The following is a 12,050-nucleotide window of genomic DNA, read 5'->3' as shown; positions in this document are numbered from 1 at the left end:
AACCCAAACCATCCTGTGATTCAGATAATTTGAGTGAATAGTGAAAAGATAATACTTTTCTGTGTACTGTTTTTGTATTAATCTATTACATGAATGCAATCACATACCATTAATAACCAAATTTAGCTTTCATTAAGCATGACCGCACAACAAAAGAGACAAATACATTTTATTTCACTTTTGCATTTTATTCTGAAACCACTGACCTCAATTTTAGGACTAAAGAACTCTAAAAGTAAGGTAAGAGGAAAGGATGAAACAAAGGTGCAGTGAATCAGTCATTCAAAAGCAAAAGCATTCTTCTGCCATACCGGGTTTTTTTTGGGGGGGGGGCGGCGGGAATCATGTACTGCATTTTGCTGTATGAAAACCTAATGAAAACACTGCATGCAGTATATGCAATTCTGGTTTAGGGCTCAACATAATCTAGATCATCAGTTTCCTTTGATATCTAGTATTTTGTGAAAAACCCCAAAACCAGTAAGAAAACCCAAACACTGCTGTATGGCTTTTTGAAAAATTAATCACAAAGAACACAGGAAAATGCAACTTGCAGTTAAAGACAAAAAACTCATGCCCCTTGGCTAACGAGCTTTTAGAGAGAAAATGAACAACCTCACCTAGATTTGCTGTGTCTTTCAGGTACCTTGTGATGACTCTGCTCAGAAGTATCCACATGAAAACTGCATCCTGCTTTAAATGAGTTTGTTTTATGAAGAAACTCAAGTCTTCTCTAGGTCAGCAAACCTTAGCTTTAGGAAAACCCAAACATGAACATATTCCAACCAGTATTTTAGTCCACTGACACTAACCCTAAGGAACAGTCTTGCAGAACAGGTGCCCAAGAGACAGAAGTAACTTTCAAACTATTTACAAGACCCCCCTCTCTGGAAGACTTCGAGAAATACTTAAACATTCAACAAAACAAGCTGATGTAGCTGGAAAAGACCATCGCCTCTTTCATGCAGCTTTTCAGACTGGCCAACGATACGCTGAGAATCCACCTAATGAAAAGCAGCAAGGTGAACGTCAGAATGCGTTCTTTAATACCGGTTTCCTCAATAACACAGTTAAGGAAGAGTTTTCAAATCACAGGGGCATTTCGGTCCCGTGCCACGCATTTCAGCAGAAGAGCCAGTGCTACTAGATGCTGAATCTCACGGTTGGCCCGAGCCACAACCCTATTCCACAACCGGTTCCAATGCATCGCACGTGGTATTTTACGCGATGATGTAAGAAAGATGTCCTGACTTCAGATGCAACGGGGAAAACCCTGACCCAAGGCCTGTACATTGATTTGTTATAAGAAGCTAGACACCGATATAACCGAGCAGGAGATTACCTTCATAATACCAAGGATAACTGAATTTGGACTGTGAAACCAGAAACACTGGCTTAAGGCAGCATATCACGACACACTGCCCCCTCAGCGAACGCCCACCAGAAATGTGCGCCCTTGCTGCTCACTCACTGTTGTCAGTCTCTTCAAGAAGAGAGACCTAAACCTCGTTTATGTGCCTCAGGGTGGGAGAGGCACAGGGAGGGTCCTGCACTCACTAATTCCTCTCCCACTTTTAATTAAGAAAATGCACTTGCTCGTCAGGAAATTCAGTTGCCTGCAGAGGCCCTTGCAGAAAAAAAGGTAAGGTTGCTAACAGGGGAGGAAGCCCGACTTTTCAGCTTTACAGAACACTCCCAGAGTTTAAGACGACTGCCCTCCTACCTGATCCCTCCACACGCATTCTAAAGCAAGCCACGTTTCTGTCTGCTTGAAAGCCGAAAGCCACCTGAAAGCACAGCTACCCAGAACACCACTAGAAGCACCCAAACCAGTACCTTTATTCCCTTACCTGGTTCCACACATACAACTTCTCATACCACTTAGGAACAATTATATCGCGAGGTTTTGATTTGCAGATTAAACTGAAATGACATAAAAATAGGCTTTACATTAATGACGAATACGAAGAAATTTTTATTTTGGCTACAGCTGGGCATTTCCAAGTTATCTGTGCTGAAGGGAGTCTTAAATTTCCTTGTTGATCTAGTCTGATTTGTCCACTTCTCTGTGCTTTGCCCCTCCAGTGTAAGAAGTCTAAATGTAAATTTTGACAGGGGCATTAAGTGTATCAAAATGTATTTTCTTTTAAGGAAAATGATTTTTAAAAAATTTACAAATTACTAGAATTTGGATCTGTCATTTATTCCCTAAGTTTTATGCATGCTTCATCTCCAGAATGTATAATATAGCTATTTTTAGGGTATTTTGTTTTGCATGACAACTCAATTACTACAGATTGTCTGTCTGCTCCAGTTATTTCCTCAAGCTGTGCAAAGTACCACAGTAGTAGCCTTTAATTAAGTCTGTCTAGCTGTGTTTTTCAAACGCACATTTTAGTCTTAAGTAGTGGTGACACGCTGTAAATACAATTAGCTTTCGAAAAATGTAAAAATGTTATGAAAGACTGTTGAGGCTAAATTTTTTACATATTTACTCTTATTAATGAAAGGTTAGGGTTTGGGTTTTTCCAAGACATAAACCAAAGTACAGTCAGAAAAAAATATTCAAAATTAAGAAGTTTTTACACAAAAAAAGACATCATGATAAGAAAGAGATGATAATAAACAGATTGTCTCTTCCTTCAAAAAGGTTTTTTTTAAGAAAAAAAAAAAAAGACCTAGCTTCAGGAACTTTAGATAAAGAATCCAGAATAAAAATAAGGAATAATTACTGAATTTGGTTTCTTGATAGCATAACCCTGTTTTTCCCTGCTGTACGCTCCCCAACCCCCAGCCTGGCTGCCTACATCTCAGACCCAACTCTGAGACAGGGACAGCTCTGCACCCTTGGCCAAGGCTGCCAGGAGCGAGCTGTTAGCCTGCCCTGAGGTTAAGGAAGGCAGAAAAGCTGCCCCGGTGATGCCGCAGCAAACACTACTCAAAGCACAAAGACTCCAAAACAGAAAGCGCCGCCTCAGAAAGGTATAAAATCCTAAAGTAAAAAAGCCCAGAAGTCTGATGCCTGAGCCAGGCACTCAGCACTGACTGTGCCAGGCAGGACTGCAGCGCTGAGAACCTGTGCTAAGGAGCTGCACAGGCTGCGCCTTGCCCTCCTGACTGGACAACCAAGCCAAAAAATGTCCCCAAATAGCAGCATGCATTCACAAATCTAAACAGCAGTGACATATGCCAAGTTAATGGCACAAAAATAAGTGCTGATGTCCAAGTATGAGTTCCTGTTATTGTCACAGTCTCCTCCAGAGAGGTTTTGGGGGTTTGCTTCTTTCTGCCTACCCCCTATCCTTGACCTCTCCCTGCATATTACCACATGAACCGTGCAGGCCATCTTCACTCAGCTTTGAGGTCGAAAACACGGTGCTGCCTGGCAGTGTCCAAAGGCAACGCAGACACCAACTGGCCTGAGGTACTTGGGCACAAACAGGAAATTAAATATTGCGTCAGCAGCGCGCTGGATCGACCGCTGGTGTTTCACCAAGAGTCTCGCAGACACGCAACGTGAACAGCTTGGGAAGCTGTACCTCCACTTTCTGGAGACACACACACCCCCCACTGCAGCCGGCTGGAAGCTGCCGTGGCTCAGAGAGAAGCAGCTGACCCGCTGGCAGCACACACAGCGTAAGCCCCAGACCAAAACTAACCACCCGGCTCCCTTGCCATATCCAACACCTTTGCTGGTCAGGTAACATGATAGGTATCTCCACATCTTTGGGCAACTGTTTATGCTCTTTTAATTTCATTTCCAGTGCCTCAGAAGGTAAGGCTTTTCCCACACTTGTTAATCTATTACAAAATGCAAAACACACTGCATTTCCTTTCAAATTTCAGAAATAAGTAGTATGGGTACTTGCTTTCAACTAAAGGCAGTGTAATAGTATTTCACAGCTGGGGAAAAAAATGTGAGCAGGTACAGTCAAAACCAAGAAACACCTGACAACTGAGCATAAACACCTGCTGTGATAATCGCTGTGATAACCTATGGTAAAGTCAGCTGAGCTTAAAACCTTCTGATCTTTATCAGCATGAGGAACTGCCTCACCTTGGCATGCAGTTTCTTTAGAAAAGCTCTATTCACAAAAAAGGTCACACTTCCTAGAGCTGAGTCCAGTGCTACAGAGTGTAACGTTAATTATGTCTTAATTCACGGCTGAGCCAGAGCTCCTTTTGAAACCTGGTCAGTACAGAGCCAGTAAGGATGAGAGAAGTCCACTGATGATACTTCAGGAAGAAATTCTTCACAGAGAGGGTGGTGAGGCAGTGGAGCAGGTTGCCCAGAGAAGCTGTGGATGCCCCATCCCTGGAAGTGTTCAAGGCCAGGCTGGATGAGGCTTTGAGCAACCTGGTCTAGTGGAAGGTGTCCCTGCCCATGGCAGGGGGGTTGGAACTGGATGGTCTTTAAGGTCCCTTCCAACCCAAACCATTCTATGATTCTATGATACAGACAGCACTAAAGCATGCTCCACATTTAAAAACAAGGGAAGAGTTTTCACAGCAGGCTCAGCAGTGGTAGACATTAGAAGGAGCTGTTACAGGGATACTTCATGGAAACGGCTCCCGCGAACACTTCCCACACACGGGAAGCTGAAAAAATTGTCAGGATTGGCTGCACTGACTACAAGAGTCTTCTCAGAACCACTGTGCCAGTCGCAGGAGGCAGGGAGGCCTGCTGGAAAAGAGGCAGGTGGCCTTCATAAGCTAACCCAGGACTTGCAGCAATTAACTTGGCCAGTAACTATCCTGCACAGGCCTGTTGAGGGAGAAAAGGCAGCACAAACAATTCAAATGTAACACAGAGACAGAAAGCAAGAATTCTAACCCCTTCTGCACCTGACTAGCTTCGTCCTGGGTGCACAAAGCAAAGATACATGGGAACTGATCCTGCAGAACAGGTTTTACAGTCTAGGTTTTATGAGGCTTAAGTGATCAGGCTCCCCTGAAAAACCAGTGCTTCCACAAGCAGTCTGAAGTGTTGAGTATACTTCTTTACAAATAAACAAAGTAAATGAAATGCATCATTAAGTGAGAACATGTATTATTTCCTCAAAGCCTAAATGGAGCTATGCTTTAAGCAATCATTTATTTTGGTTTTGCTGAGACTGTGAAACAGAAGGTATTACTTCCACACAATTATTACCTTAGAAGTTTCTGACGAACATTCTCCTGCAGCTGTGTCATTCTCTCTTGCCCAGAACCCGCTGCACATTCACAGAGAAGCTCGTTAACGGCTGTCCTTAGGATGTTTACCTGCAAGGACACCAGTGACAGAATACAAAGCACTCTCAACCAGCACTCCTTCTGCAGTATACTGCACTGACAAGAAGGTGGTCAGGCACCCACACCACCCAACTTCAACTGGAATTTTATTAACATAAGCAAAAATGTCTGAAGCTCTACAAACACTCCTTCCCCTCCTCTGCTGGTCAAAAACATTAATGTTCAGCCACTTGATATGGCAGTCTTCAAGGTTACTCGGATACACCCTAACACTTGTCTGGATTTTTTCCAACACAAATTCCTTCTGTAAAATTTTCAAGGATTTTCTCTATCTGTCCGTCGTTTTCAGGTGTGGGACAGCTTGGTGTTACTGCTCTGGCTAAGGCACCATGAATACAGACATCGCACACGCCAAGTCAGTGCTTTCAAAAAACGACAGCTCACTGGTATGTGCACCAGCATGTCCACTGGCTCCTTAACGCCCCTAGAAACCACTGGTCACCTAATGTGCGTGCCCTGTACACAGAATAATCAGGGCATGCGAGTTCCTTCACTGCTACAGCACCTTTCAGACCTGAAGCACAGGTCAAATACAGCTTAATGTCCTGCATCACACGGTATAGGTACATCCTTCTCTGACAGATCTCGGTCTACAAGTTGCAAAAAGGCTGTAATGAGGAATACAGGGCTTTATTGTTTGCTTGGTTGATCTGTGAGAAGGTGCTTGATAGAGATGTCTTCTCAGAGCTGTGAAATCCATCTGAAGACTGCAAAACAATAATCCTAGGCTGATCAGTAGGAAGCACAATAATCCTAAAAACATAACTAACGTATTGAAATCTGTTTAGTGCAAACTGATGCTTTTGTTTTGAAAAGTGTACAATGTATTGAACTATAGTATTTTGTTTTTTCAAAGTGTACAGAGGGGGAACCATTTTTTTCCCCGATAAAGAGCCCAAGGTTATAAACAGGTAGTACACTAAACCAACTCAAAATCATAGCTTGAAACAAGTTTTCTTGCAAACGCTGAGTTAACTAGCTCTGATGCTCTGAATTCTACTTAATTCCTACTACAGTGAAAATTCTTACACATAGACATTCTCTATTATGTCTTCCACTCCGGAACGCACATCAAATGTCAGCTCCATGTCATTTTCTGGAAGCAGTGGAGCCCCACTTGTCCAACTCCAGCCCAAACCACACAGAACACCAGTAAAATGCTTTCCATTTTTATCAACCCTATATGAAAAAAAAGGAAACAGCCTCACCTAGAGATGAAGAAACTAAACTCATACGAAGACAGACTTAAATGAATTTGTCTAGGCCATGTGAAGCAAGATATGGTGTTTTAAAGGAGAAAAAAAAAAAAAAAAATTAAGTCATTCACACCTAGTCATACTGTTTTTTTAAATATAGTGATGAAGCAAAACTAAAGTTCTGGTTATGAAAACAGACACTTGTAAAACTTAGAAAGAAAATCATACATATAAAAATGAAACTTTAATTATGGAAATCTAACTTCACTATGCTGAAATGACAGTTTACAGATTTTAAACAGAATTTAAACAAAACACAACATAATGCAACTGCCAGAAGTCAGCTTTTTAAAAAAAACCAAACCCAACCAAACCAAAACAACAAGTCACACAAGTTCCTCTCCTCATGCAGATTTAAAACTTTCTCAGTTCTACATTCAATCTTCCTAGACTGCCAGCACAATTGTCAGGAACTGCATTGCCTTGTCATGAGAGCAGAGCCTGCAGCACCAATTGATAAGGACATGAAACAAGTTATCTTACCTACATACTGTTCTAAAACTGATAAAAGACAAGAATTACATGAACAGGAAGAGAATATACCAAATGCTGAAAGCAGAGCAAAAAAGCATCAGTCATCAATTTGTGCAGGTCCTAAAAAGAAAGACCCACCACTTTTCAAAACACATGAGTACCTGAGTTCTATAGTGGGAGCAAACAGCATACTGAGGAGTGCAAGCAGGCCAGGAATAGGAGGCATCAAAGAAGTTTCCTTTAAAGTCACAGTAGACCCTGTCACCAAAAAAAACAAAACCCAAAAAACCACTCAGGAGTGCCTAAAGAAAATGAAACCTCAAAAAAATGTAATGTAGAACTAGAGTGACATATTTACTTGTAGAACCATTCATATAAAAACAAAAGTCTAGAGAAACTGTCCAAATAGTTTTACTAAACATTACCGGTTGCATCTGTTGATAAAGCAGCAGCAACAAACAACTGCTGAAAGGGATCTTCTAGAGTATCATGGACAACAACAGAGTTTATGCTTTTTTCCTGTATGAGAGTGTTTCTGGGGAGGAAATAATAAATATTTTCACTATTAAAAACCCCCAAACCATGCAAACATGTTAAAAAAAAAAATTTTGAAAAGAATAGTTTTAAATTACTAATGCAACCCCAGTGGATAGCACTTACTGACTGAATCATAGAATCACAGAATGGTTTGGGTTGGAAGGGACCTTAAAGACCATCTAGTTCCAACCCCCCTGCCATGGGCAGGGACACCTTCCACTAGACCAGGTTGCTCCAAGCCTCGTCCAGCCTGGCCTTGAACACTTCCAGGGATGGGGCATCCACAGCTTCTCTGGGCAACCTGTGCCAGTGCTTCAACACCTTCTCCGTGAATAACAACTTCCTGATATTTAATCTAAACCCCCCCTCTTTCAACTTAAACCCATTACACCTTGATACCTTCTAGGAGCTGTATAGAATGGTTAATAAATAATCTCTCTGTAAGACAACAAAGCACCTTTAATAAAACTGTTTGTAAAATTTTACGTAGCAATAGTGTCCATATTAATGCAATTCAGGCCTGACCACTTCAGTCTTTGCAATGAATAAAAATAGTGTAAAAATGCGCAAGAATAAATAGGATGGATTTTTGCCTATTTATTGAGAGTAACAGCTGGGAACGTGCCTATCCTTCACAGTAAAAGTCTTCTCATACCTGAACTCGGATACTCTAGTCAAACCGTAGCATCTCAGCTCATAAGGAGTGAATGGGCCAGAAAGTTTTACCTTCAAAAAGAGAGAGAACAAATGATATGCTTGTTAGTCAGCTCCTGGATATCTCCAAACCAAAATCCTTTATAAATGAAAACCAAAACACATTTCAGCATGTACTGAGCAACACAATTGATAAACAGCATTTTCATTTCACCCATCTAAAGCAAACTTTGCTTGTTGAGACACCTAAACAAAAATAATGTATTTTCACAGGTGCTGGGGATTCATGACTTTCCTCTGTTTTAAAAACTGCAAGTTCAGACTTCATAGAGCACCTAACAAAACCAGTTCATTTTTGTTTACATGATCAGGTCTTTAATCTTTAAAATATCTCACTTTATGAAGATAAGTAGTTAAATAGATTATTCCTGTGTGTAAACTGAGCATGATTAGGTGCTTGAAATCCTGAAATTCTGCCAGGTGTGAAATGGGAAAAGAATTATAATGCAGATGAGGCTTAACCTGCAATCAGAATGCAGAACAGGACACAGGACACATTGTCATGTTTTACATTCCAGCTCAGAAGTGACTAGATATCTCAAAAAACATAAGTAATAATAAATTCTGGGTTTGGAATTGGCAGTGGAAGAAACACCCACTGTTTCATTATTATCTGTTACTGAAGTGTTTGCTGCATCGCCTATCCCAGGTGCTTACCTATCACTAGCTGAGGAAGAACAAAACATTGTGTAGTGTAAAAACCATGTTTCAATTTTCTGAAAAACTGATAGGGTCATAATCTTGGTTTGTTTGCTGTAGTTTATATAATGAAGACTACCACGGGCGGAAGCGCTGCGTTCAGTTTTTCAGTGTTATCTTTGTTCTGCAGCGTTGTGAAGTGCTGCCTCAGAACGTGTTTGAAATGCATTCGCTCAGCTCTCAGGCTGTACTTCAAAGGTTTGTTAAAAGCTACAACAGACCAGTCTGCCATGGTGGGCACATTACAGCTTTCCACCCACAGAAGAGAAAATGCACTAGGGAAAGCATCATGTACGGTTTGGTTATTAAAGGTACTTCCGGTCCCCATCTCCACTCTAACAGTGTGAGAAGCAGGGTCATGCAATGCCATGCCAAAACCACCACTCCAATTACCTTATGGGTTGACATACAAGATTGATTGTCAGAAAGCAAGTCTAACAATCTTCCAATGAGGTGCTTTTCTTCCTCTCTTGAAGACAGAGGCATTTTCTCTTTTTGCTTTGCTTGATCCAGAGATAATCCATTGACCAAATTATGGTTTTGCTACATAATAATGGAAGAACGTTAAAACCATGAAACACCTATGTTTTTCAAACATTTTAAAAAAAAGATTCTACACAAAGAACGTATACTCACATACAAAACCAAACCCCAACGTTCTCACCTTTCAGATTATATAAAACAAAACTGAAAGAGTTAAAACTACGGAGCATTTTTTCAAAGTCACATAAAACAGTGGAGCAGTTCAACTGATGCCATCATCTCCTGGGAAACATCTCTTTCAAAAGGTGTCTCAATACAGCAACCCTTTTGGCCAGCAGCTCAATATCAATTATGCACACACATAAATACATATTGTCCCATTCAGGTATTAACCTTGGCTCATGCCATGGCATTAGTCAAGACTTCAGCTCAACTTCTCGGAATTTCAGACAGCCTGAGCTGAAATAAATTAGTGTAAGGAAAAGTAGAAGCAGCTTTCTCGATACATACTTGTGATTCGTATGATTCTTCTGCTACCTCAGCATAACCTTCTTCAACGAGCATATCTCGAATATTCACAAGACCTCTATGCCTCGAGTAATGGAAAATATCCATGTGCAGAACGTTATCCACAAATGAATACACCTCCACGAGAAGAGTGTAGCCATCTACTAGTGAGGCAAATCTCTGGCTGGCACTGTAGCTCCACCATTGCCCACAGACAAGAGATCCTGCAGATGGATGCATCTTGCATATCTTGAATTCTAAAGCCTAGAGCAAAAACATTGGAAACAACTTTCCTGAGTAGAGAATTGGCACGACACTCTCTCACTTTCCCAACAGACTGTTTGAATTAATAACTATGAATGACATCATAGTTATTGCAGTGGCTTACGTTGTGCCTAGGACAGCTGTAAAGCTACCAGCATAATTCCTATTCCATCACTGCCAATGCAGCTACATGTTACATCTCATGTCACTTCAATATTGTACACAGTTGCTAATGAATCAGAAGAAACAGAGCATAAATAAAGTATAATTTGGTATTAATTCACTATCCACATTAAAACTTAGGAGTTTAGAAATGTCTTCTCTGGAAAAATAGTTACAATCCATTTTTTTTCAACTAAGTTAACAGAAAACTTGGCAAGCCCACTGCAGCTATTCTGCCCCTGGCAGGCAAGAGTAATTAAGTTCTCATTTAACCCCTCTCCATAATCACTCTCTGTATATGTATCTTCAAATAAATTTACAACACAAACCCTATTTTTTTTTCCTAGCCAGTCATTAAAACTGATCATTAAAAGATTAGGCCAGAAGCAGAAATACACTTCCCTTCCATACATTTGAAGAAAACACAAAAAAAGGAAGTTTCTTGCTAAAATTAATTCTACTTATTTTTTTAAGTAAATTATGATGAAAGAAAAACAAACAAAATCAACTCTGTGACGATCCAAAACTAAGAAGAGATAAATAAAATGCACCCATACTCTGGCTGGTTCATTTAGTTAGTTAGTACACCAGTTAGTATCACACACCTGTTTCAATTAGAAGAAAAATATAGAATCACAAAATGTTTTGGGTTGGAAGGGACCTTAAAGACCATCTAGTTCCAACCCCCCTGCCATGGGCAGGGACACCTTCCACTAGACCAAGTTGCTCAAAGCCTCATCCAGCCTGGCCTTGGACACTTCCAGGGATGGGGCATCCACAGCTTCTCTGGGCAACCTGTGCCAGTGCCTCACCACCCTCTGAATAAGGACTGAAAAGCTGAATTTCACTTGAAGTCTCTAGTTATTGTACTTGTAAGTAGAGCTCAAGAGAATTATTTTGCTGAAAAACTAGCTACAAAGTCCCTCAGATTTGTGTTATAGATCACTTTAATTAGAGAGAGGTCTGTCTGAAAAGAGCCAAGTAAAGGCAGCAGTTCAAAGAACAGCGAAGCAGCGCAAAACAAAACCAGAGAGACTTGGAGCTTTGTGAAATTTAAAAAAAGTATCTCCTATGTATTTGTCCTGTAACTAATAGTGTAGCACCACAGGAGCTTTGATGGAGCAAAAATACTCTGCACAATAACTATGCCAGACACTCCCCACTGCAGACTTGTGCCATTCAGACACGAAGCGATGCTATGCTGCCCCTTACCTGTAGTAGGAGCAGCTGGGCGTAAGCAGAAAGCAACAGATTAAACTGGCCCCGGCTAGTTTTCTAGGCTGTATAAACCTCTCATTTGCACAGCGGTTCTTGAGACTGAAGCAAAGCAGCCTGTTACTGCTGAGGTCCGCATGTCAGCAGGCAACAGAGAAACCAGAACAACGTCCTCCTTCTGGAGAGGACTTCTCACAGAACTGGTGGACAGCAAAGAAACTGATAACCAAAAGCAGTGAGCAGCAGAAGGCAGCTGTTAGAGCCTTTTCCTCTCTCCTTCTGCTGTTTCTAGTTTTCCCTGTGATCACAGGTGCGAGATAGATCCCACTATGCTGTCCTTGCAGAAACAGGGTTAGTCCAAACATTGATAGAATCATAGAATCACAGAATGGTTTGTGTTGGAAGGGACCTTAAAGATCATCTAGTTCCAACCCCCCTGCCATGGGC

The 12,050-nt window shown here is 41.1% G+C and overlaps 1 protein-coding gene across 1 annotated transcript in view; it reads right to left on the bottom strand.

Moving 5' to 3' along the window:
• Positions 1 to 908: 908 nt before the first annotated feature.
• The window catches only part of TDRD9 (tudor domain containing 9), a 51,442-nt gene continuing 40,300 nt past the window's right edge, over positions 909 to 12,050 (bottom strand). The window contains 9 exon segments of the mRNA XM_010147020.1: positions 909 to 1,004; positions 1,851 to 1,923; positions 5,153 to 5,262; positions 6,330 to 6,471; positions 7,184 to 7,280; positions 7,448 to 7,557; positions 8,215 to 8,285; positions 9,366 to 9,515; positions 9,966 to 10,226. Of these exon segments, the coding sequence (XP_010145322.1) occupies positions 909 to 1,004; positions 1,851 to 1,923; positions 5,153 to 5,262; positions 6,330 to 6,471; positions 7,184 to 7,280; positions 7,448 to 7,557; positions 8,215 to 8,285; positions 9,366 to 9,515; positions 9,966 to 10,226 (1,110 nt within the window).

The sequence above is a fragment of the Eurypyga helias genome, unplaced genomic scaffold (assembly GCF_000690775.1).
Source record: "Eurypyga helias isolate BGI_N326 unplaced genomic scaffold, ASM69077v1 scaffold960, whole genome shotgun sequence".
NCBI classification, from domain to species: Eukaryota; Metazoa; Chordata; class Aves; order Eurypygiformes; family Eurypygidae; genus Eurypyga; species Eurypyga helias.
This window is presented reverse-complemented; position numbering and strand designations above follow the sequence as displayed.